Here is a 27,688-nt window from a genome sequence, read left to right as displayed (position 1 = left end):
CAGCCTACAAATTACTTTGAGTTTAGTGTGCTTGGGATGAGGTTTAGAAATCACATAGAACTGTAGGTAGACATGGAATAAAAACCATGTGCACATGCATTCTATCTGCAAAGGATTTCCTAGGTACTTGCTAAACTACTCCTTCTGCGCAACCATCTTTTGCTTTTCTAGCAGCATGATGTAAGCTTACATTTCTTGAACATTTTACCATATGTGCCAGGTACTGTTCTAAACGCATATTATTTTAATTTAATCTTCATAATAACCCTTTAAGGTAGTCTCATTACTATGATCATTTTATAAATGAGCAAACAGGTTTTCAAAGGCCAAGTAACTTGGCGAAGGTCACAGAACTTGTAAGTCGCGAAATTGAGCATCACATACAAACATCTGGCTTAAGTACTTGGGTTCGTTCGTCCTTCTCTGGTCAAATAAATAAGCAGTGATATATTAAAGACTGGGAAAAACAAAGATTTTCCTAGGTACTGTATTATTTTCACCCAAATCTCCAGCCTTTCTTATTGATGGAAACCGGGTCGGACACACGGAGTGGACAGGGGGCTTCTGGTAGGAACGAGGCTGACGGAAAGAGACAGGGCGGGGGTGGGGTGGGGGCGTGTCTTTTGGAGGGCGTCGTGGCGCAAGGAAAGACTCCTCCGGGGGTCTCCCCTCCCGGCCCCGACCGCCAGCCTCCTGTAGCCTCTGGGCCCGCAGCGGACCGCCACATCGCCGCGGCCCGGCCCCAGCGCCGTGCGGTCCAATCATCGGCGCAGCCTGGCGCCCCGCCCCTCCGCCGGGGCTATATAGGCCTCGGCCTTGCCTTCTGCATCACCGCCGTTGACGCTCGGGCTTCAGCCGGTGATCACCCGAGGAACTGAGGCCACGGCACTGTCCGCGTTTCGTTCCACCCTCCCCACGTACCCCGCGCCGCCTCTCTGCGGCCGCCCGCTGAGCGCCGCCGCTGGCCTGAGCCCCCTCCCGCCTCCCTCCTCACTTCTCTATGTGTCCGCGGCTGGCCGGCGCGATGCGGCTGGGCCCGAGGCCCGCTACGCTGGGGCTGCTCCTGCTGTGCGCCGCGGCAGCCGGCGCCGGGGAGGCCGAGGAGTTGCACTACCCACGGGGAGAGCACCGCGCCGACTACGACCGCGAGGCGCTGCTGGGCGGCGAGGTGAGGCGGCCAGGCCGGGGGCTGGGAGGGCCGGGCCTCGCAGCGCGGCTGCCGCGGGCTTTGTCCCAGGACAAAGGGGGCGGCCGGGCGAGGCCTGGCCGGGGCAGTCTGACAATGGGGGCCGGGCGGGGCGCAGCTCACTCTCTCGTGGACCCCGAGGGCTGTAAGGCTGAGAAAATAGCGCGGCCCAGGAGCCGGATCCCTTCTACCCTCCCTACAAGGGGCAGGATCACTGAGGGTGTGTAGGGGGCAGGGGCCTTGGAGAGCAGGTGTGGGTCACCCCAAAAGCCCTCGGCAAGGGTAGCTCTATTTTTCTCCACCATTTTGCCCCCCTGATAGTAATGCTTGACCACCCCCTGTATATCGCTTACCCCCCAAAGGAAGAAGTCGATGAATATGTTAAACTCACCCCCGAAGAGCAGCACAAAAGACTGAAGTCAATCATAAAGAAAATTGACTTGGACTCAGATGGCTTTCTCACCGAAAGTAAGCACGTCCTACACAACTAACAATGGAGCCATCCCTTTGTAGGAGACAGAAATACAAACATTTAAGCAGGGTGTCTGTTGAGTGTAGATTGCTAGTGTTTCAACCAATTACAGGTACTGTGTGAGAGGGAAAAAAGGACATGGTGAGTAGGTTTTATACCTGGAAATCTTTAGACATAGGATACCAACTAACACTCAGTGCTTTCTCCAGTAATATATAAACATCACCGACCCTACATGGTATGTGCAAGTCATACCTAGAGCAAACGCCCTGCTCCTCACATGACTTTTTATCAATATCAACATGATTTACTTTAGCGAAACATGCTAAAAACCTTCTTAAGGCATTAAGTGGTTTATTGCTCTTTTGATACATGCTTCATTAGAATCTTAACAACTTGCTTCTTTTTATAAGCAAGTAGAAAAGGACCTGTTGCATGTGAATTATGTTTACCACAAATTATTATAACTGGTAGAGGCCTTAGAATCATTATGTCCACCTCTTTTTGTAAGGATGAAGAAACTGAAGCCCAGAGGCATAAGTGCCTTGCTCCAATGAGTAGCAAAGCCAGGATTAGAACCCATATCTCCTGCACTTAATTCAGTCTTTAATATCCTTCACTTAAAAAAACAAAGAAACAAAAAACAAAAAAAAAACAAAGTGAGTGCTCTTAGGTAGATTCTAGAGTCAGAAATGAAATGCACAGGTTCTTAAAAGAATATTCCAAATAAATTGCTGTGCATCTGCCTCACCTCATTGCTTAATTCATGTGATGAGCCCGATCAACTTTCCAAGTTGATCCTCAACAAAAATTCAGGAGCTGTTTTCTTATAACTCTCATTTAAATGCTGTTCAGCATCTGAAGAATGAAGTCGCTGGAGAGAGAATTATAAGCTGATTAGTAAATTCAAGATGTGTTGTCAATGAAGTATTCACATTGGTGCCCTCAGGAATATTAAGGTTTTGTTCCTTGTACTTAAAACAAACAACAGAACCTTTAGACTAATTATCCAATAAGAATAGGTCCATCTTTGGTTACACTAGAGAGCACATAAAACAAGTTGATTTGGAAGACTTGGTGCTATTTATCTATATGGGCCTACATGTGTTCAAATATTTAATAGTAGGCTTTTTAAAAAGTTAAAATGAAAAGGAACTTAGTCCAAATCTTCATTTTATAGGTGAGAAAACGAAACCTAGAGAGGGTAAACTTATTCCTTATGGCAGAGCTGAAGTATGAACCCCTGTTTCTGACCTCTGTTTCGTTCTGTATTCTGTTAAGCCATGATGATCATTCTACTTGAGGACTGTTCAGGGAATTTTGCTTATTTGCACTTTAAGGGCCAGGACTGGACTCAGGTTCTTGAGAGACAACTAAGTTCAATTTGGGCTTTGAAGCCAAACATGGGTTTGAATCTAGACTCTGCTACTTACTAGCTGTGAGTCCTCAATTCCTAACCTCAATTTCCTGAACTGTAAAACAATTATTATAATTGCCTTGTTTTGAAGACTAGAGACAAAGTATATAGAGGACCTGATATATAATAATTGTTCAATACATGGTTGCCATAATTATTCTGCCCTGATTTAGAGTTTCAGGAGAGACAAAGTGTCTTTACTTTTCTATTCACCTGACCTCCCCCAAACCAATAGAGGAGTACCACTCTTTAAACCAAATGGTGTATTATCTTTAAACCAAATGGGTACTCTTGCTTCCTTGCAAATATTCATGTTTTTCTTCCCCCACCCCCTTTTTTCTTTAATGCAGTATAGTAAATATCTCTATGATAGATTTTTAAAAGTTGATCTGAAAGTGGACATTTGCGATTTAGAAACTTTGCCCCTATGTCTTCAGGTACCCAGTTAAGACAGATAGCTATTACAAGAAGGGCATAAATCATAATTGCTACCCATAACTTTGTTAAAATTTCCTCCAGATGCTTTATGACATAGTTAAAGGGAATGTACTGTAACAATATTTCTCAAATTTCAGTCACTTGAGTACATTTTTCACAATTTAGGCCCTATTTACTTATCTATTATTCCCTTAATATAGTCTTGATTCAACTTAATGTAAAATGTATTTTAAAGGAAAACTTTATATTACTTTCATAAATGAAGAACACTATTTTTTCCAATACATATTAAAATAAATGGGTAGTTATTCAAATATTTGTGCTTCCTGAGATATCTGTGATAATTAGCAAAAGTTATCTGCAATTTTTTGGATAATATGTTTTAAAAGTCAATTGCTGGGGCTTCCCTGGTGGCGCAGTGGTTGGGAGTCCGCCTGCCGATGCAGGGGACACGGGTTCGTGCCCCGGTCCGGGAGGATCCCGCATGCCGCGGAGCGGCTGGGCCCGTGAGCCATGGCCGCTCAGCTTGCGCGTCGGGAGCCTGTGCTCCGCAACGGGAGAGGCCACAACAGTGAGAGGCCCGCGTACCAAAAAAAAAAAAAAAAAAAAAAAAAAAGTCAATTGCTATTTTGGCCAATTGGTAGTTTCTTTAATAAATACTTGTTGAGCCAGGTGCTTTCTAGGGATTTGGAGTACCTCAATGAACAAAACATACCAAAACTCTCTGTACTCAAAGAGCTTACATTCTGTGTAGATCACATATTATAACATTCTTAAGACTCCAAATAGCTCTCCCCACCTCCTACTCCTATTTCTATGAATACAACTAGGCCAGTTCTCACTCACTGTTTATATACACTAAAGTTTTTTTTCTTCTTTTAAAGAATGTTTAGAAATACTCTCTCCTTTTAAGTATCAGAATTACTATTACATTCATTGTGTTCTGGGAAATTCTCATAGGTGAACTCAGTTCATGGATTCAAATGTCTTTTAAACATTATGCTGTGCAAGAAGCGAAACAACAGTTTGTTGAATATGATAAAAACACTGATGGTAGTGTGTCGTGGGATGAATACAATATTCAGATGTATGATCGCGTAATCGACTTTGATGAGAACACTGCTCTGGATGATGCAGAAGAGGAGTCTTTTAGGCAGGTGAGTACGTGTGCACAAGCTTTTGATCATATCAGTTCACTTTACCTTCCTGTATGAGTGAGCACAAGAGGCCTGAGGTCTAGATTGATTGCTTTGTTCTCTAGGCAATCACCTGTTTCACTTCAGTGATCATTTTGATGGTTTCCTTTCTAGCCAGATTTAGGACTCTTATTCTGGACTACTTCAGTTATCCTTGCATCTGTATTTCTCACCTGCATCATTTGTCCTCATTTCTAGGGTTGCTTTTTTAGTGTATTTTGAATATGTATCTCAATATTTTATTTTTTTTTGTTATTGAACAATTGGTTTTATTATCATGTTAAGAAGACTATAGAGGCCTATTCCCATTTTTAAGCACATAGTTTTATATAAAATAACTCTAAAATTTTTTTAAATTGTGGTAAGGTACACATAACAAAATTTACATTTTAACTGTTTTTAAGTGTGCAGTTCAATATTGTTTAGTACATTCACATTGTTAGGCAACCACCACTCGACTTTCTTTCTCTGAATTCAACTATTCAGGGTACCTCGTATAAGTGGAATCACAACATTTTTGTGTGTGTGTGACTAGCTTATTTAACTTAATGTTCTCAAGGTTCGTCCATGTTGTAGTATGTGGCGGAATTTCCTTTTAAAGACAATTCCATTATATGTATATATCACATTTTGTTTATCCATTCATAAGTCAATGGACAGTTGAGTTGCTTCAGGTTTTCGGCTATTGTGAGTAATGTTGCTATGAACGTGGGTGTACAAATATGTCTTCGTGACCCTGCCTTTAATTCTTTTGGGTATATATCCAGAAGTGGAATTGCTAGATCATATGGTAATTCTATTTTTAATTTTCTGAGGAACTGCAATACTGTCTTCTATAGTGGCTGCACCATTTAAAATAACTTATTTTTGAAGATTCAGTATCACTATGAGTTCCATTGTGTCTCATTGTTTAATTTGTTGAAATATATTTCTTAAGCAGAGTTGAGGAAGACAATATTTAGGAATCAGTAGGAACTTTTAAAGACTTTTTACTTAGTAATTAGTAGGAACTTTTTAAGACAAATTACTATAAGCTTGAGAAATTACTATTTCAAATACTTCTGTATTTCAGAGGTAATTAAAGACTTTTTTTTTTTTTTTTTTTTTTTTGCGTGGTACGCGGGCCTCTCACTGTTGTGGCCTCTCCCGTTGCGGAGCACAGGCTCCGGACGCGCAGGCTCAGCGGCCATGGCCCACGGGCCCAGCTGCCCCACGGCATGTGGGATCCCCCCGGACCAGGGCACGAACCCGTGTCCCCTGCATCGGCAGGCAGACTCTCAACCACTGCGCCACCAGGGAAGCCCTAAAGACTTTTTTAAAGAGTTTTTTGTATGTGGAAAAAATAAAACCAAACACCTTGTTGCAAACGTTGTGTCCCAAAATATTAATCAAGGGTGCTTGGAAAACATTTGAGGCTCCTCTATTCCTTAACTTACCTATCCCATTATTAGTATCTACCTTTTAGTTTTTACCATGGCCATATTTTATCAGTATATATGCTATTTATTTTAGAATCATATTGTCCACTTGAACTCTGTAGGCCATCACTAACTCAAAATTGGTTGTTTCTCTGCTAATGATTATGAATATGCTATGCATATACCACTGGTGTGGAGGTTAAGAGCTCCAGCTTTGGAGCCAGTCTGCTTGGCTTCACATTCAGGCAGACCACTTAACAGTGGTGCAGCTTTAGGTTAAGTCAGACCTCCTTATGCCTCAGTTTCCTCATATCTAAAAATGGGAATGATAATAGTATGGAGAAACAGTAATAAATATTGAGAGTAGCAGTTGGACTGGTAAACTCTTCTATGTTGATTTGAAAGAATACTGTTGAAGAAAGCATATGTGATTCACATGTTTATCTTTAATATTTATATACAATCAGCTTTTAAAAGTTGTTTAAGGCATTTGTTAACTGTATCAGCTTTAGATGAGTTAGGATTTAAAATATACGGGAAAAATGTCTTTGCTCCTTTTTTTCTCCTTATTTGGGTCTTCATCTTACAGCAGACTGAAAAGAGTGCAAATCAGTCTTTTCACTACTTAGTGCTAAAAAGAAAACAAATGATAATAATGAGATTAGGGGTTTGTCTACTAGTTATTCTCCTTTACTATAGGAATTAACTCATCTTAAAAGCATCATTCGCATTCCAAGACTTTCCTAAAACCAAACCATGCTATGATATTATGACTTCCCTGCCAGAGAATAAAACAGAAGTTAAATACAGTATTTTTAAATCTTACTAGAATTAGATTCTGTCCTTTTTTTTTTTTTTTCACTCAAAAGATTCAATTAGCAACCCATCAAAAATAAGAAACGTGTGTGGTTTTTAAAATCTGTATTCTTTGGGGGGTTGGGGGTGTGGGATGAAATAATACATGATGTTGAGGAGAAAATCTTCACTTTGAAGAGGTACATGACTTGTTAATATAAAATATTTATGAACAGTTTTTCTTTTAAAAGTTTTCTGGTTCTAATGCTATGTTCCCCACCCAGGTACTCAGTACATGTTGATTATAAGACTCTACTTTTAAAGAATGAATTAGATGGACCTTAATAGCCTAAATGAATTTATGGATCCCTAAAATGAACCCTTCTCAATGGGAGTCCTAATGGTTATTCTTTGACAACACAGGAATATGTCTCTACATGAAGTTCTATTTATAATACTTTATTAGAATCTGATATATATAGATATAATCCACTAAAAGTGGATGTGGGGTGTAAAGATGAACCCAGACACAGCTGCATTATTATTCAAAATAAAAAATCAAGGATGAAGAATGAATCGGTCTTAATCGAAGTAACAGACTAAATATTATACCATAAAATAATCATAAAAAGTAATTGGATATCTAAATAAAATGTTTCTATATGGAAGCCTAATAAAAAACAAAAATCAATTTGATACATGAATTTTATCTTATTTTTGATGTATCATATAGAGAATAGAGATAGCCTGGAATAATGACCCTCTCAGGCTGTGAAATGTCTGAAAAAGCATTTCTTTATGATCTGATGAAAGTATAGTCAGCACTTTTAAGCAGGATAATTAAAGTTTGAGGACCAACCAGGCAGAAGCTCAGTTGCTCTAACTTCTAAAGCCAGCTGCTGAATGTGCATGTATAAGCAATATTTATTTATGTAAGATATTATCTTGCATGTGGTTAATCAGAATAAGACCTAGACTTTTTTTCTGGTATCACAGGTTATATATTTCCTCATGTAAAATTTTTAGTCTACCAAAAGATGGCAGTTTTGTTCTTCACAAGTTTCTATTACAATATAAAATAAACGAGTATGGTAGTTTCTATCTTTTTACTACTGTGTATAGTACTTCCTACTCTCCAGTAGAACACAAGGTCTTTATACAGAAGAAAAAAGTGTTGAGGTTTTATGAAACTGATAGTCTTTTGTTGTTCTCTTTTAGAAATTTGCCACTTTGAAAAACGTCTTTCAGTGTATTGGCTTCTTTAGTATGAGTCTCTCTTAAATTGTGTTCCTCAAATGACTAAAACTTTTAAAAATCACATTATTTCATTTTATTTTTAAAACTGAGAAATGTAAACCAGAAAATACCTTTTTTTTTTTTTTTTTAAAGAAATCTTAGCTGTTGAAAGAGATCCTTTCTTTCCATAGGCAAATTTGGCCAAATTCCGCTCCCTCTGCTGAAACATGGACCTTTTTGCTCTGAATTGAAGGGTTCTTTCATAAGGAAATCTAAGCACTTAGTATTTGAATAGTGATTTATTCAAAAAGAACTTGATTGACTTAACAAAGTACCTCAAGTTCTTATTTTTCTACTTTTCCCCATGTTAAAGCTGAAAATAACATGTAAATTATTTGGTCTAATTATTTAAAATTATGAAACATTAAGTTAAAACAGCTATTTGGAAACAGTGTTTTCCCCCTGTCATGATTGGGTGGATATAACTGGCTAGTGGAATCTGGATGTTTAAAAGACAAATTCTTTGGGGAAAGAAATGAGCCTCTCCACTGTAAATCAATCATCGTAAAAGAACTAGTGTTTCAGTAAATGACTGCTACCTAACCTCTAGTATTCCAAAAAACCGAAAAGAGTATTTCTTTCCAACAGTGAATCACATAAATTAAAAGCTTCTAAAATATTTGAAATTGTACTTTTTCAAAAATGTGCAGATTAATACACATAAATTTATAGAAAGTTATTCCCAGAAATCCTCAAAATAGAATTTATGCAGGATTAGCAATATGCCACTATTGGCTTCCAAGGCTCTTAATCACAGAATTACCTTTGAGAAATTCATTAAAAGCAGCCTTGTCCCTAATAGCTGCTACTTCTTGATTTCCTATCAGAGTGTACTTGGGGGGAAAAAAAGGAAGATGGGTGTGAGAAAGTAGAAAAGGGTATGATTATTTAACCTCGACCTCAAGATAGGCCCTTTTCAGCTTTTGATGTGTTTTATCTGGACATACAGAATTAACACTGTAAAGAGCCTACAAAGAGTAGACTTCCAATATTATGTACATTTATCAAAAGTATTCTCATTAAAGAACTATTTTTTGAAACCTGTTAACGTGTTTTTGAAAAGTCATTTTGAAGACCAGAAATAGTTAGAAATAGACATACCAAGAATTAATACATAATTAAATTTATTGCTTTGGGGACATTAAAAAAATTATTGAGATTGTTAAAGAAGATAGTGTGTAGTACTGTAGAAAGAACAGGGAGGATCCAAGTTCAACATATTTTAGCTGTTTTTCTGACATCCCTTTCAATAAATCATTTTAATCTCAGTTTTTCTATCAATAATAGTAATATGTAACATTTATTTAATACCTAATACTTAAGGTTTCTAATTGCTTGATAGGAATTCTCATCCCAATTGCTTAACAGAATTTTTTTTCTTATTTATTATAAATTGTTCAATTTATTTAAACTAAAAAAAAAAACAGTTCACCCATTTCTGTCACCTCCCCACCTCTGGCAACCACCAGTCTGTTCTCTGTATCTTGAGCTTGGTTTGGGGGGAATTTTTTGTTTGTTTTTAGATTCCACATATAAGAGATCATACAGTATTTGTCTTTCTCTGACTTATTTCACTTAGCATAATGCCTTCAAGGTACATCCATATTGTCTCAAATGGCAAGATTTTATTCTTTTTTATGGCTGAATAATAAGTCCCTTACATTCGAATGAGTTCCATTCGTAAGTCCGATTTGCTCGTTAAGTCCAACAAAGTAAGCCTGGGTACCCAACTAACACAATCGGCTATATAGTACTGTACTGTAATAGGTTTATAATACTTTTCACACAAATAATACATAAACACAAACGAGAACATTTTTAATCTTACAGTACAGTACCTTGAAAAGTACAGTAGTACAGTACAACAGAAGGCATACAGGGGCTGGCATCGAGTGAACAGGCAAGAAGAGTTACTTGAGGAGGGAGAGGAGGTGGGAGATGGTAGAGCGAAAGATCGTCAGCAATAGGAGATGGAGGGCAAGCTGCAACTGCACTCGCGCCTGACACTGATGCCACAAGTTCTGGTTGCTTGCTGGATTCAATTCTGCCTACCGTCTTGAAAAAACGATCCAGTGATATCTGGGTAGTAGCTCTTTCTTTCTTGTCACAGATGACACGGTAGCACTGGATTGCATTCTGAACGGCTACTACAACCTTTGTGTACCATCCTACGTTTGGGTCCTGTGCCTCGAAAAGTAACAGTGCCTCCTCAAATAAAATCCCCTTGCCATTTCCTGTGTCGTGAATCTCTTCAGTTCTTTAGTTACTTCTTCTTTTTGTCTCTCTTCATCCTTTCTCTGGGCCTCCAATTCCATCTTTTCGCCTCGTTCCACTCTCTCAATTATTTTCACTTTTGTTTCTGTTGTTACCACTTGGTGCTTCTTAGCAGTACCAGCTACATTACCACTGCTTTTACGCTTGCTTCCGGACATCCTGGGCTTGAAATAAAGATACTGTACTACTGTACTCTATACAGTACTGTACAATAAAGTAAACAAAAGCACAACCACTTGTAGAGGATGCACGCACGTGACAATGTATGCCCGTCATGTAAACTAACTTACGTGATTGGACATACTATATATTGGCTATTGTAAATAATGCTGCAGTGAACGTAGAGGCTCGTATATCTTTTTGAGTTAGTGTTTTCATTTTCTTTGGTTAAATACCCAGAAGTGGAATTCCTGGATCAGATGGTAGTTCTATTTTTAATTTTTTGAGGAATCTCCATACTGTTTTCCATAGTAGCTGCATCAATTTACATTCCCACCAACAGTGCACAAGAGTTCTCTTTTCTCCATATCCTTACCAACACCTGTTATTTCTTGTCTTTTTTGTAACAGCCAGGTGTGATATCTCATTGTGGTTTTGATTTGCATTTCCCTGATGATTTATGATGTTGAGCATCTTTTCATTTACCTGTTGGCCATCTGTATGTATTTGGAAAATGTCTATTCAGATCTTCCCATTTTTTTAGTTGGACTGTTTGGTTTTTTTTCTATTGAGTTGTACAAGTTTTTTATATATTTTGGATATCAGCCCCTTATCATATATATGATTTGCAAATATTTTCTCCCATTCAGTAGCTTTCATTTTATTATTGATGGTTTCTTTTGCTGTGCAGAAGCCTTTTAGTTTGATGTAGTCCCACTGTTTATTTTTGCTTTTGTTGCTTTTGGTGTCAGATTATCCCAGCTGTATAGGTGAGGAGACCAGAGAAGTTAAGCAATTTGCCCTAAGTAATAAGCTAGTGAGTGGCATTCAGATCTGAGTTTCTCTGACTCTAGAGCCTGTGTCTCTGTACTGCTTCTAATAAATGTTTGTTTTTTGCCCAACTTACCTTCAGAGAGATGATGTGAAGATAAAATATGATAATGGGTGTAAATGTACTTTAGATTTCACATAGTTGTATTTTTCGAAGTATTTTTAATGATGTTATGGTATGGATGAGACCTTTAAACGTGTTCAATATTTAATTTTCAAAGCTTCATTTAAAGGACAAGAAGCGATTTGAAAAAGCTAACCAGGATTCAGATCCTGGTTTGAATCTTGAAGAATTTATTGCTTTTGAGCATCCTGAAGAAGTTGATTACATGACGGTAAGGAAGAAACATTTCAAGATGACTATTGCATGACCAAAACTTTAAAACTTCCTTTTACAAAGTAATTAAAATGAATTGTATGGCAAACAGAATTTTGGGAGACAGGAAGATCTAAAGTTTTCCCTGCTTAAGATAAGGAGTGGGAAGAAGGAGGTTTTCTGGTGGGGTGGGGTGGGGTGTGCTTATTGGGAGGAAGAAGGTAAGGAATGAGTTTTCTTTAATCTCTGTAACATATGAGCATCAGTCTTTCCCTGGCTAGTTTCTGTTTCATAACCACATTATCTTCAGTGCCTTCCTTGTCTTTTTGTAGTTTTCTGACTTTCCTCTGGTTTTTCAGTATTAGTAACACTAGAACTTCCTATTTAGTTTACAGCATCACTTGTGAAAACTTTTGGTCTGGGAAAATGTATCACATTTGGATCTCTTTTCATAGGGTGTGTGGGGGTAGGGTGGGGGGTACAGCTGCTAATGACTAATGATGTTTTTGCAACTTAAGGCATAATGAGTCCTCTCATCCCTTTAGTGCTTAAAAGAAGTACCAGCTCTTCAAAATTTTGTTGGACTCTAGGTTTAATTTAACACTGATTAAGTCCCTCCTATGACTTGATAAGCTTCTTGAGAACAGAAACTATCCTATTGGAGGGTAAAGATTAATATAAGACATGGCTTTTAAAAAATAGGCTAAACATTTATATTGAGGTCTGTTGCCTGGCATCAGCCTCCAGCCATGTGGCTTAGTTCCCTGGACATTTCAGGGAGGGAAGCTGTAGCTTTTTGTTTAATGGGTCATGATCAGATGCTGCTACCTTGTTAGCCAGGCTGCAGATATGTTTTTCATGACCTAGTTTAAGAACATTGGCACAATTTGTTTAATTAGGGCCAATTAGGGCCAAAATTTGAGCCCTAGCATGGTAGGCAGAGGATGTTGGATCTTGATTACCTGGGGAATAAGGAACAGTTGAAGACTGAGGGGGAAGATGACCAGTGAAAGCAATGAAATAATTTAGGCATTATATGTTATGGCCCCGGAATACAAGGTGGCAATGGAATGAATTAGACTTGACCAACATTTTGAAGAAAGCATAGACAGGAATGTTGACTGACTAAGCACAGGAAGGGAGGGAGGCAAGAGTCAGAGATGACTGTGAGGCTTGGGGCTTGCATAACAATGAAAACCCATTGCAGAATGGGGTGTGTCAGTATGGGGAAGTATGTTCTTTGTGCCGAGTTGGCCTTGATGGCAGCGTATAAGGTGTGTAATCATAAACTGGTGTCTCATTCAGAGCAATTTCATTAATTCCTATTTACCTTAATTGTTTTTGTGTATCCCTTTTTCCCTTTAAGGATATATTTGATATGGGAAAAGGCAGGAGTACAAGATCAACTAAGTGATTCTACTTTGGATCAAAATTTGGAATTTAAAGATATTTTCATTCATGTAGTTCCAAAAATTATTTTAACCAAGGCAACATTATTGAAATAAGTCTGTTGTTTCCCAAGAGGATTACTTGAATGGAGGAATAATCATTTTGATCAGTGATTCTTTTACTGGGTCACAGACTCCTTTAAAAAGCATGATACAAACTATGTACTGTGTCCCAGAAAAATCCTATGTATGTCCATGCTTATACACGTGAAATATTGGATTATAATTTCAAGAGATTCTCAGATCCTCTCTCTAAAACCAATCTTTGGATATCCAGGTTAAGATCACCTGGTTTCTATATATAAACTCTGTAATATTTGATTTTAAAAAACGCCAACAGCTTCTATTTAAGTGTTATTTCATACAGATGTAGATAAAGCCCCTGGGTTTGACTAGAATGGTAGACTTGAGAATATATTTCATTATAGTTGTGATGCTAGAATCCAGATTGAAAGGTATTTGGGTGGCAGTAGGTAATGAGGAAACGAGAACAGTAAGGTATAACCTATGAGAGGAAAAGAAAAACCAAGATGGTGGCTAAAGAGTTCAGCATAGTCATTGGGGACTTGAATGTTTTTAAAGACATAGAAGAAGGAGCTGGTGGAAAAGAGATTGGAGCCTTGGGAGAGGCTGGAGTTAAGAGTGAAAGAAAGCACTCAGGAAATGGGATAGTATGGGATCTAGGAAGACAGTTGAGGGCTTCACCCTAGAGAAGAGGGGGAGAGAGCTTTAACTGCTGAGATCAAAGGCCTAAAATGATGAGAGGAAAAGGCATATATAGAGGTAATTAAAGGTGAGGATGCAATGCTGGGAAACAAGGAAGCATTTCAGAAGACCTGTACCATGTGTAGAAAAACAGGAAGGTCTTTGTCAAGAGTGTATTGGAGAGAGTTAGGGTGAGGCCCAAGGAAAATGGAGGTTTCAAGAAACAGCTGTAGAGTGTATGTTAGGGAAAGTGAGGCAGAGATAGACTTCCAAGCTGCAGTGAGAGCCCACCAAAATGGCAAGAAATTAATTTACAAGGACTAGTTTCTATTTTTGTATCTTTCTCTGATTCTGGAATAAAGGAGAAAGTGAAGTGAGTCTGATGTACTAGACGGGGATTGGCATAATAAGAAGAGGGTACAAGGGGATATAGGAATGTAATAAGGGAAGTACTGAAGCAGCTGGCCATTAAACGGGTCATCTTGGATCAAGTATAACGAGAAAGGGTGTGATCTCTGGGTCAGCGGGGAGTGGTTGGTAAGAAGCCTTGGTAAGCGTGAGGAACAGATTTGGGGGCAGTCTGGTGTGGATAGGGTAGATTGGTAGAAGAAGCGGCAGGGGGGTTGAGGTTTTATAGGGGACTGCCCCATTTCAGGTCTGGGGGTAGAACAGCAGCTCTATTCAAAGATCTAAGACAACGGTTCTTTTGGGGTTGTTAATAGATTTGAGGGAAAGTGGAATTAAAGAACACAAAGGTAGTAAGATATGTCATTCTTCAGAAGGAGGGTAATGTGCAGAAAATAGGAGTGTGAGTTTAGTGCCGAGGTTGTCCAGGAGGGTGAAGTGGAGTGCTCAATAATAGAAACTTAAGGATGTTGAATTTTAAGCTACTTAATATTTGGGGTTTTATTCCTGCTTCTAAATTCCAATGTTTAGAAAGATTGTCTTGCAAGTATGGACAACCAAAATAATTATTCCTAAATAAGTTCTGTAGTAGCATTGATTCAGATGGTGGTGGGATTGAAACTTTTGTGACTAATTTTTTTTGTGTGTGTGTGTGTGCGAACGGACACGCAATAGGAATTTGTCATTCAAGAGGCTTTAGAAGAACATGACAAAAATGGTGATGGATTTGTTAGTTTGGAAGAATTTCTTGGTGACTACAAGCGGGACCCAAGTAAGTAGCTTGGGGATGTGTGGAAGTGGAGGGTGGGAAAAGAAGAAAGAAATTGAAAGACAGTCTTGCTCATTGAGAGTTCTGTTTGACAGAGGAAAATGGAAGAAGAACTGGGCCTGATTCCTCCTTGTTCTGCCAAGTTCAATAAAATACAAGGGAAACAAAGGGACTTAAAGCTTATCTGAGAATGCTGTTTTTACTCACTTTTAGTTCCACATCTAGATCCAAGCATTTTTCTTCCTTTTCAAAGAAATGCAATGTAATCATCAATCCAAATGGGTGAGGAAGTAAAGGTTGATATTTTTAAATAGACTTCTGTACCCTTGCATGTAGATCTTGAAAGAGAAGAAAATATAGAATCCTATAAATACTGGAGTAAGACTGGAAGGTGGCTTACTGAGTGTTTGAAATTTGAGGAGTTTTTAAATGCAGCTTTTTCTGAAAGCAGCTGTCTTTTCAGAATTGTTGCTTAAAAGCATCACTTATTGTGAATGTCACTTTAAAATTACACATGGCATTGCTTTGTAAGAGCACGCAGGAAGCTTTAGTCACATGATGTACGTAAAAACATTACCTAGCTCAAACTTGGGTAAACTGTATCTGAACAAGTAGCAGCAGTTAACAAAATTACTAGTTTGTGATAATAAGTAACAATTTAAAAACTCTGAGTATCACTTTTGAAAATTACTATAGAGTTTATACTTATTTCAGGACTTTTCAGTTAAGTACTTCTGTTTCTTTGGGCCTCCTTTATTTGGTAAGCTTTAAATTAATTTCCTTTATTCTAGGGGTATACCAAACTTCTTATTGGATACATGTGATATTCTTGCATATGCATGTTTATGTTCTTGGTTTTTTTTTTTTAAATATATTAAGCAGCAAATGAAGATCCAGAGTGGATACTCGTTGAGAAAGATAGATTCCTGAATGATTATGACAAAGATGCTGACGGCAGGCTTGATCCCCAAGAGCTATTGTCTTGGGTAGTACCCAATAATCAGGGCATTGCACAAGAAGAGGTAAGTGTTACAGAATTACTCTCTCATCCCCAAATTGGTGCTAAGAAGTGATAGTAAAGGAAATTCAAAATCTTAAGCCAAAGAAAGAAGGAGTGGAGTTATTTATTTAGGAATAATGCATTGCTATTTCTTGATTTAAATCTATGATCTGTTTTAGACTGTTTTAGATTTTCAAGGAGACAAAGAAGTTAAGATTGTATCATGTATTAATCTGATAGCACAATAGAATAATAAAAATTTGTATTTACCTATAGGGGCTCAAAATGAGTTATATTAATTTTGCTTTACTTTGAGATATCCTGAATTGGATTTGAGTTGGGAGGAGGCAGAACCCAGCAGAAATTAAGGAAGGAGGTAATGAGAGATGCCGTAGACAGACCTGGTCACAATGGTTAATATTTTTAGATACTTAGACAATAATGAATACTTGGCATACCTGAATGGTTTTGACAAATCAAATCACATTAAAATGTGAACATCTTGCTGAAAATGCTTATTACACTTGACACCTTTTTGTTTTGTTTTATTTTAAAGGCTCTTCATCTAATTGATGAAGTGGATTTGAATAGTGACAAAAGGCTGTCTGAAGCAGAGATTATGGAGAGCCAGGACTTGTTTCTTACCAGCGAAGCCACAGATTATGGCAGACAGCTTCATGATGAATATTTCTATCATGATGAGCTTTAATCCCTGGGTATATCTGAGTAGAGTACTGACTCCTTTTATAGTTTGTTACCAGCTTTACTTTTGTGATAAAATGTTGATGTTATATTTTACATTCTTACGTCTTACCACAGTCAAGATTAATGTACATTAAAATTTTGGCCTTTTAGAAGAAACGTAAAACAAAAACCTGATATTTATTTCAAAACATATTAAAAAGAATGAAACAATATTGTGCCATATGACAACATAGTCTTTCCTAAATATTCCATCTGTTTAGTACTGTATTATGGAATATTTGAGTTCTGTTTCCATACTTGAAAAAATGGAGGATTCTAGAGATGGCTGAACAATATTATTTAAGTAGTATATGACTGACCTATCAATTTTTGTTTTAAGTAGATTTAATTTGGGAACTGACAGAAGGACATTGTGTTTAGTTTTAGCATTTTTGTTTCAAAACCTTTAAAGGAACCTTAGAAGGACTTATGCCTCACATGTTAATGTTGAGAAGTTCTGCTTAATTTTAAAATGGTTTCTATAAAAGGTTTTATTGTATGAAATAGAACTTTATATTTTTGCATATGTATAGATAGTAATTATATTTAATGTGTAACTATAGCATTATGGTGTGTGGAATTTGACATTGTCCAGAACTCTTCTTTTTTTTGACTGATTAAAAATGAAATGTCCTATCTTTTTATATGTTGTTTGTTTTTCTTTAATCTTTCAGGTAAGCCTTGAATTTAGCAAAAGTTTTGTTGTATTATACATTACTTCACCTCATCCATTCCTGTATTTTATTTGGGGAGTGAATGTTCTCAAAACTCTGTTAAATCATATTCTTGCTGCATATTCTTATTTTGCCTTTTTTTTTTTCTAGATAAAAGAATCATATTATAATTGAATGTGCACCTGACACATTTCAGTTGCTATTGTGGCAAATGTGGTCTTGCTATTTGGGGCTAGAAATAATCATAAGAACTACACAGGTTGAAATCACCACTAGAGCTGGTTAGTTATCAGCAGTAGAGCTCAAGATCAGTCATACTGAAATTAAAATCATACTTGATAAGCATTTGTCCACACCTAAATGGTCAGTTTTAACCTTATTCAGGAAGTCAACTTATTACCTTTGTGGGGAGTAAGAAAAGTGAGAAGGTGAGAAATTCATTTTTTCATAGCTTTGACTCACAGATAGTTTTTCTTTCTGTTTTCTTAAATTACTTTTATTTGTGGGTGAAGAGGTCAGCTATGCATTCTATTAATCGTTTTCCAATCTAAAGTTGTCTCCTTTATAGCACACACAGCACTGGGGGGCTCAGCCAGTCTTTATGAGTTATTAGAGAAAATCTGAAACCCTTTTCTAATAGAATTAACTGCATCAGCTAACCTATCTACTGCTCCCACCTCTGCTGATGTGAGTCGCGAATGCAAATTGTAACCTCTCATACTTTAATGATAGCTTGCTTACCCTGGTATCTAAAGTACATGGTTTTCATTTTAACTTACACAATACTTGTCTGGCCTTTTAAGAATTAAAGATATACTATTATCACTCATCTGCCACTTGTCAGCCTTATTGAAGTTGGGGTATTTATTTGGAATAACCAGTTTGATTAGCATGCTAGCCATTTGTTTTTCTCACTAGATTCTCTAAAATCTGTACCAGAATTGTTACATCATTGGATATGGCTTTTATTTTTAATCTTAATGAGTTAAGAGTTAGCATTCTACATTATCTTGATTTCATGCAGATATAAGAATTTTGGTGACATTATTAGCAGTCACCAATATCTGTACTCCTTTAGTTCCTGGCATAAAGAAAATTACACTTTCCAGCCCCCATGTGGGTGAGCAAGGGCTAGTTCTGACCAGTTAAATGTGAGTAGAAGTAGTATGTGTCACTCCCAGACCAGGCCAGTGACAAACCTTTGCCATGGCATTGTAGAGGATGCCTCATTTGAAATGGTGAAGCCACAAGATCAAAGTAGTCTTGATTTCTGAGTGACCACATGGAGGTCAGTTGGACCGTCAGTGGACTTTGCATGATCAAAAAATAGACTTTTATTATGTTAAGCTACTAAGATTTTGGCGTGTTTTTTGTTTTTTTGTTTTTTAAACTACAGCAGAGCCCAGCCTATCCTTACTGAGTGAAGATTTAGTATTAAACAATTGGCTTTTATAAGCATATGGAGAAGAATCATCATCTACTTGAACGGAGTTTCTATATCTTCTGCTAATTCAAAATAGAAAAGTTTATTTTTAAGGCTTTTATTTGGATTTAAATAAGCCTCTTTAAAAATAAAACTTTAGGGCTTCCCTGGTGGCGCAGTGGTTGAGAGTCTGCCTGCCGATGCAGGGGACACGGGTTCGTGCCCCGGTCCGGGAAGATCCCACATGCCGCGGAGGGGCTGGGCCCGTGAGCCATGGCCGCTGAGCCTGCGCGTCCAGAGCCTGTGCTCCGCAACGGGAGAGGCCACAATAGTGAGAGGCCCGCGTACCACACACACACACACACACACACACACACACACACACACACACACACACAATTTTAATAAAATTAGGATAATTTGAATTTATTCTTACGGAATGAGTGTAAAGATAGAGTGAGGCTTTTTGAATAAGCTGATTCTGGCTGAAGGACTTAATCCATTGTTTGACTTCAGGTACTACTTCAAAATGGAAAAGTTGGTAGTATTTGCACATTTGCACAAATCAGTTCATATGTGGTTCTGATTGGGCAAATATACAGGACAGAAAATGACTTTCTAGTTTGTGGTATGAACTTAAAGGAAGCCAGGACATTCATAGTAAAAGCCATGAGGTCATGTTTGCCTTACTTATTAGCTCTTTCCTTTGCAGTTTTTTTTTTTTTTAAACAGAACTTATTTTTCGAGCAGTCTTAGATTCACAGCAAAATTGAGCAAAAAGGTAGTTATTTCCCATAAGCTCTGCTCTTCGCATATGCACAGCCCCCTCCACTATCAAAATCCTGCACCAGAGTGGTATATTTGTTACAATTGATGAGCCTACATTGACACATTATTATTACCCAAAGGCCACAGTTTACATTAGGATTCACTCTTGGCCTTGTACATTCTGTGGGTTTGGACAAATGTATAATGACAAATCCACCTTTATCCAGAGTAGTTTCACTGCCCTAAAGTCCTCTGTGCTCTGCCTTTATTCATTCCTCCTCCACCAAACCCCTGGCAAACAATAAACTTACTGTCTCCTGAGTTTTGCCTTTTCCAGAACATCGTATAGTTGGAATTATACAATATATAGCCTTTTAAGGTTACTTTGCAGTTTTGAATGTACACCATTGTTGCTCTAGGTTTTTGTGTTACCATATTTCCTTTTAAGTGAGAAATTTCTATGTAAACTTCCATAAGATCTTTTCAACTTTGGAAAATAATTTGGGAAAGCCAGTAAGAGTCAAATTTTTGAAACAAGTATAACAACTAGTGTGCTTCATTTCAACATTGCATTTTTGTCAAATATTTGGCCAGATTTCCTGGCTGCTATGAAATTTTTTACAACTGATATCAGTGAGTAGCTCAACTACTTAAGAGCCACCAGAACAGGTACTAAAATGTCTCAATTTGATTTGGAAAAAAAGACAATTCAAGTACAGAGGAAAACAAGTATGGTGAAATACCTAGAGTTCACCATATCTTTATTTCAAATTAACTAAAAATAGTTCATGAGCTGTCGAAAGTAAACCACTTGAATTTATAAAATTTTAAAAATGGTTAAAGAGATTTTTTTTAATCATATAAGCCTTTAGTCTTGGTTTTATGTACTCTAAACGAAAAAAATCATCCTAGTTCTGTTTTCTGTTCTACAAAGATATTTTTCTTTTCTTCTGAGTCCAGGATCCAATGAACAGAAAGCATCGCTCTTTTGCTGTGTAGTACAATTAGTAGTGATTGGTAACACAGGTAAAGAGACCATCTCACTATAAGGATACACTAAAAGCATGAACAAAGGTGTTTTTTTGTGCCAGCTGCTGGCCTGCCTGAATTGATGTTTTGTTGTTCCGTCTAACAACAAATGACCTCATACAAGTGATTGATTTTGTAAGAGTACTCTGTAATAAAAAACTTGATTATATTTAATTGTGGACTTGCCTTTGTGGTGGTAAGGAAAGGGAAGCTGGGCCAAGCTGAGGCTGAGCTGTGACTAAGCTGTTTACAGGTATTTCACCTCACCGGCATACAGCAATTAGTCTTCTATGTTTGCTCCTTCAGCCCTTCCACTTTTTAAACCCCAACACCACAGCAAAGCTCCTAACTCCCAAACAACCCACCAAAGCAAAACAACAAATACTGCAAGCTTAGAGAAGGAAAGAGATGAGGGTGATTTGTATTAATGCCACTTTCCTGCTCAATTTAAAGACATGATAAACATTTATTTATAAAATTTCCTGTATGACAAAGAGAAAAAGTATAACAGTTTATCTGGAAATCAATGTGTTATCCTCCCTTAAAGTTAAAAGAATGGAATGTAAGTTTCTTGAGGACTGCAGCTGTATCTTTATCATTGTGTTTCCAGTGCCCCGTATGTGATTAGCACATAGTAGATATTTACTGAATTAAGTTACTAGTGGCACAAGATGAGAGAAAGCTGACATAATATCAGTTTGTTTCAATGACTGTAATTTTTTAAATGTCTCAGCCTGTTTTTGCCTTGTGGTCTCTCTTTAAAAAAAAATTCTTTGGATGTGTAAATATATTTGTTTAAGTATCTTTGAGATTATTCTGTTAGTTCTAGGTGTACTCCCATTTGTCAGTCCACTGACTCTCCCTCATGGTTTGCAAGTTTTGACTGAATTCACATTTAGTGAGAGCTGTTTGCATAGAGTCTCGTGTGTCCAAGGTTGTAGAAATGTCATTTGTTAGGTCCTGTGGGTTTTATCAGTTCTAGACAGGTTTCTGTGTTAAATTTCTTAGCTTGAAGCTTCTGTACCTCACAGTAGTGTGAATTTGGACTCCATATATCTGCATGGGCACAGTTTTGGTGTCTAATTTCTCATCGGTGACCTTATCTACCCACGATTGGCAGATACTGTACTTCCTTGTTCCTTTTTAGACCAGTGAGTGTGTTTTTCTAGTCTTCATTTCAAAGAGAGCCTCCTTCATGGTCCTGGCCAGCTCCCCACTGTAGAAGCATCATCTCCTTTCCTTTTCTTTGGCATTAAGACCTCAGCCCCAGTGATTAAGGCCCATATTCAGGTGCCGTATGTGATTCCCCTGTGAACCATTGTGCCCTTGTTCATTCCTTCTTTGTTTTTATCCCTTCTTTGTTCTAGCACCTGGAGATTTCTCTTTCTTGCTCTTATACTCTGATTTATATTCTTAAATGTTTTGGATTGTATTTTGTCTAGCATTTAAGTTTGTTTGGAGCAGGATTTCAATCGCCATGATGACTAAGAAGCTTTACTGTTCATTTATACTGAAAGAGAGCTGGATTTTTAATGTGACTATAAGCTAGTAGCATAAAATAATGCAAAGTATATAATGCAATCTTAAATGCTTTAAAAATAAATGCAATGTGCAGATTGTGAGAAAAGTCCTACTGCTAGTTAGATCTCAATTGCATTTTGTTTCTTAGACTTAACCATGAGGTCAGAGCAAACCAGGGGCCAGTTGAGTCAACTAAATGACTAAACTGGAATTCTTAAAATTCCTTGAAAGAAGAATGAGGGGGACATATCAAAACGATGCTGGACTCAGCTTGTAGGGGTTCCCACTGGCCAAATATGGTATAATTTAAGCATCAAAATAAACCATGATAACAGATTATAACATTTGAATAAAATAAAAATCTATGAGTCCATAGTGAAATAAAGTAATGAATTAAAAAATAAATGGGGGAGAAGGGAATGCTCTTCCATACAGTAGAATGCCAACTTATAAATGTAGAACAATGCTGGAGTTAGAAAATCATCAAGGGATGCCAAAACTAGTAGGTGAATGTTTGATGAACATTATATTTACAGTTTCAAAGTATCTTCACACAAATTACTTTTTCATTATAAAGAGAAAGATAGTAACTTTATAGCTGAGAAACCTGGTGGACACCACCTTAACCAAGTAGTCCAAGTTAATATCACCAATACTGGAACAAACCAACATTGTGTGTTTCTGATATGGTCATTGAGAAGGACACACCATCACATCTGTGGTATTCCTGAAAAAATACAACTGACCCTTGAACAACATGGACTTGAACTGTGGGGGTCCACTTATACATGGATTTTTTTCCCAGTAGTGAACACTCCAGTACTACATGATACGCTGTTGGTTGAATCCGGGGGTGCAGAGGAACCGCTGACAGAGAGGGCCGTGTGAAAATTATACTCAGATTCTCCACTGTGCAGAGAGTTGGCACCCCTAACCCCCCTCGTTGTTCAAAGGTCAACACTACAGAGTCTGAATCTAACCACAGGAAATTCACAGACACAAAGTGAGGGACATTCCACAAAATAGTTGACCTATGTTCTTCAAAAATGACAAGGTAAAGAAAGACAAAAAAAGGCCAAAGACCTCTTCTAGTTTAAAAGAGACTAAAAAACTATGACAGCTAGATACAGCATGTGATCCTGGACTGGATCCTGAAGAAAGGAAAAATAGGTATAAATGTTGTTAATGGAGCAATCCTGACATTTGAAAATGTTCTGTGGTTAATATTGTATCAATGATAAATGTCCTTATTTTGACAATTGAACAGTGGGTATTTATGAGAATGTCCTTGTTCTTAGCAAAGTCTTTTTAGAAGAGAAAGGAGTATGATGTCTGCAACTTACTTTCAAATAGTTCAGGAAAAAAAAAGGTCTGTGTTCATGCATAGGGAGGAGGAGGGAAGGGAAAAAGAGAATAAGGAAGCAAATGGGGCAAAATATAAACAGTTGGTGAATCTAAGTCAAAGTTATAATTTCAAACTTAAGAAGAGTTTCAAGAATACATCAAAATTTAAGAATTAGCCCTCCCCCTAAAATAACTTCTAACAATAGGATTGATTGTACACCATTCAGCAACTGTTGGTTCTGCAGATGGATTTAATTAGGAGGTAATGGCAGGAAACCAGGTGGGTCATTTCAGAGTTTAGTGGGTAATGCCACCAAGTGTATGAGATTGTCAGGTTGACTTTGAGAAGATCATTTTGGTTCTGGCGATAAAATGATCTAGAATAGGCACGTGTAGCAAAAGTGTAGGGCCATCAGAGTTTGTCTCTGCCTTTCTGAGTCCTAACCCCCATCCCATCCTCCTCCAGATACTCAGTATTCTGATGGCCTCTTGTGCTCTCAATCCCTTCCTTCCCACTACTAACCTGCCTTATAAATTTTCATACCCATCAATATTATCTTACCTGTTGGTTTCTGTCCTTACCCTCTTGAGAGCTTTTAAAACAGAAAAAATATTTTCTCTTTCAATTGTATTTGTATCACATGAAGTTTACATTAGAACTGAACAGGTTGGCAAAAGAGAAAGGGACCAGAAACACTTTGGTGTACAGTGACTCTATTCAAAACTGCGTGAGAGAATAGAGTTCACCAATGATAGGGATAGGATAGTATCCTAGGCAAACAGGATCACAGGAGAGGAAACATCTAGTTTTGATGACAGAAACCTTGAATCCAAACCATTGCTGGCTCCAACTAGAGAAACTGGATTCCCTTTCCTGCTTGCTCACCTGGGTTGGCATTCCTATGGCAACACAGTCCAAACAGAAGCTCAACTATGGAGTTTACATAAGGTTTCTTGAGCATATGTCTCCTGATTGCAGCCTCCTGAAAAATGCTTTTTTTCTTTTGGTTTTCATGATGCCATGCTTTTCTAATTTTTCTCCTTCCTGTTTGATCACTACTTCTCAGACTCTTTTAAGGGCTTTTCATCTACCACCTGAGGTTTTATCCATGGCTTTCTCTCTTTACACACTTTGCCCAGACTATTTCCACTACCCCCATAACTTGGAGAACTTCTCTAAGATGAGACTCTCAAATCCATATCTCAATGTTGAAGGAGCTTGCACATCCATCTTCTGGCATATATGAATACTTGAGCTTTTCATGAGCTGAGAAGTCCTTGAAAATGGGCTTGTTATCTCATCTGTGAGGACTGTTTGTTTGTGGGCCAGCAGTAAGAGGATATGGGGTAAATCCCTGTGATGTTTGCAATGGAGAGAATGAGAGAGGTTGAAAAGGAGTTGGATCTCCTATATCAGGGGAAGTATGAAATGGGGGAGGCCCTTGGAAGGTCCATTTTAGAACCCATATGGGTATAGTAATCAAGTAGTGTGGCACTGACATAAGTATAGGCTTATAGATCAGTGAGTAGAATTGAGAGTCCAGAAATAAAACCATGTTGATAGACAAGGGTGCCAAGACAATTCAGTGGGGAAAGAATAGTCTCTTCAACAAATGTTGCTGGAACAACTGGATAGCCATATGCAAAAGAATGAAGTTGGACCCCTTCCTCAAGCCATATACAAAAATTAACTCAAAATGGATCATAGGCCTAAGTGTAAGAGCTGAAACTATAAAACTCTTAGAAGAAATTGTATGAGTAAATCTTTGTGACCTTGGTTTGGGCGAAGCCTTCTTAGATATGACACCAAAGCATAAGTAAAAAAAGAAAAAATAGGTAAACTGAATTTCATCAAAATTTAAAACTTTTGTGCTTCAAAGACACCATTAAGAAAGTGAAAAGACAACCCACAGAATAAGAGAAAATACTTGCAAATCATACCTGAGAAACTACTTATATTTAGGATATATAAAGGACACTTACCACTCAATTTTAAAAATAAAGTAACCAAAACAATAAATTATCCAGTTAAAACATGGACAAATTATCTGAATAAACATTTATCCAGAGAATATATATAAATGGGCAACAAGCACCTGAAGAGATGCTCAACATCACTAATCATTAGGGAAATGCAAATCACAGCCACGGTGAAATATCACGTCGCACCTACTAGGTATGTATATAATCAAAAAGGCAGATAATAACAAGCGTTTGTGCAGAAATGGAGAAATTAAAACACTTTTACACTGCTGGTGGGAATGTAAAATTACGGAGCTGCTTTGAAAAACAGCCTAGCAGTTCCTTAAAAGGTTAAACATAGAAATATATATGACCCAGCAATTCCACTCCTAGATCTATACCCTGAGGAAATGAAAACATACATACACACAAAAACTTGTACAAGATGTTCACAGCAGCATTACTCATAATAGTCAAAATCATGGAATCAATCCAAATCTGCATCAACTGATGAATGGATAAATAAAAGGTGGTATATTCATATAATGGAATATTATCTGGCATGTGAATTATGTGAATTATATCTCAAAAAGATCATTTAAAAAAGAAAAAATCAAACGCATATGAGTTCCACACCAGAAGTTCCACAGAAGACTTCCCTAATCGGTCACTGCGAGCCACAGAATCACGATAACCACCTGAGAGAGGAGAGAATCCTCACTTCAGTGATCTCTCCCCATCCCCTGCCATCCCATCTCTCCTCCCAGACTCCAACACCAGAAAGGAGCAGAGGGCAGAAGAGGCCACAGCTACCCCACCCCACTGCAATCCCCTGGGATTTTGTGCTTGGGGGGGCACACCCTGGGGGCACTTTGGGAGCATTTGAAGGGCAGGGTCAGGGGTCCTAGGTGCCCTGCCATTTTGGGGACAGTCCTGCACAAGAAATAATTGTCCTTTGTCCCACATAGTTTTAGAATGTCCCAGTGGACATTCATGTAGGTAAAAGACCTGCATATGATCATCTGAGGCTAGAATCAAACTCCTTTTTTTTTTTTTTTTTTTTTTGCGGTACTCAGGACTCTCACCGCTGCAGCCTCTCCCGTTGCGGAGCACACACTCCGGACGCGCAGGCTCAGCGGCCATGGCTCACGGGCCCAGCCACTCCGTGGCATGTGGGATCCTCCTGGACCGGGGCACGAACCTGTGTCCCCTGTGTCAGCAGGCAGATTCTCAACCACTGTGCCACCAGGGAAGCCCCCAAACTCCATTTTAAACAAAGTATTTTTTACATGGTTTTAATGTACACTGCATTTCCAGAAATTCAACTACTATGTAAATCAAAGGAAGGTTGGGCTTCCTTTTATTTAGAACTTTCCCAGGAGTTGTTCACCATTGCAGAAAACCGGGTCCCAAATGACATGGCCACTAGTGGTATTTAAGTCTCTGATAAAAACCCCAGTATCCATCTGCGTTTGTACCCAAGCCCATTCATGGTGCAAAGAGCTGACAGCAGTACTTCAAGATATCTTCTGGGGATGGTCATTCCCAAGTATTTACATGTTGAGATAATACCCTTCCCAAATTCATACACTGAAGTCCTAAACCCCCAGTACCTCAGGATGTGACTGCATTTGGAGACAGGACCTTTAAAGATGAAAGGGTGGGACGCTAATCCAATAGGATTGGTGTCCATATAAGAAGAGAGGGAGACACCAGGGACAGAGGAAAGGCCATGTGAGGACACAGAGAAGGCAGCTGTCTTCAAGCCAAGGAGAAAGGCCTCACCAAAAATCAACCCTGTAGGCACCTTGACCTTGGACTTCCAGCCTCCAGAACTGTGAGAAAATAAATGTCTGTTGTTGAAGTCACACAGCCTGTGGTTATGGCAGCCTTAGCAGGCTAGTTTACCCCTCACCCCACATACACATGAGCTGTGACTATATGTCTACAGAGATATGTCAACACTGTTGGTACCTCAGTGGGGCAGGGAATAAATACCCTCACCTCTCTCCTTTTGCTGTGGCCTTTGTATCAGTGCCTCCTATTGGCCTAATGCACCAGGAAACCCTGGTGGATACAGTCTGTGGAGGTTGCCTCT

General features: G+C 38.2%; 1 protein-coding gene across 3 annotated transcripts; it reads left to right on the top strand.

Annotated features, from left to right (window-relative positions):
- Window positions 1–1,000: 1,000 nt before the first annotated feature.
- Window positions 1,001–17,513, top strand: RCN2 (reticulocalbin 2; the record flags this gene model as incomplete). 3 transcript variants are annotated; one of them, XM_079700855.1, is made up of 7 exons in its annotated part: window positions 1,001–1,168; window positions 1,549–1,654; window positions 4,474–4,670; window positions 11,704–11,817; window positions 15,032–15,128; window positions 16,005–16,147; window positions 16,682–17,513. In XM_079700855.1, 7 exons carry the CDS (start codon window positions 1,001–1,003, stop codon window positions 16,832–16,834), a joined length of 978 nt encoding a protein of 325 aa, XP_079556981.1. In that variant the 3' UTR covers window positions 16,835–17,513. The 3 variants fall into 3 exon arrangements, with proteins under 3 accessions (XP_079556981.1, XP_079556982.1, XP_079556980.1); XM_079700856.1 differs by having other exon boundaries at window positions 1,025–1,168; window positions 16,008–16,147; XM_079700854.1 differs by having other exon boundaries at window positions 1,025–1,168; window positions 4,474–4,721.
- Between the last annotated feature and the right edge of the window lie 10,175 nt (window positions 17,514–27,688).

The sequence above is a fragment of the Hyperoodon ampullatus genome (assembly GCF_949752795.1).
Source record: "Hyperoodon ampullatus genome assembly, chromosome: 3".
In the NCBI taxonomy this organism is placed as follows: domain Eukaryota; kingdom Metazoa; phylum Chordata; class Mammalia; order Artiodactyla; family Ziphiidae; genus Hyperoodon; species Hyperoodon ampullatus.
This window is presented reverse-complemented; position numbering and strand designations above follow the sequence as displayed.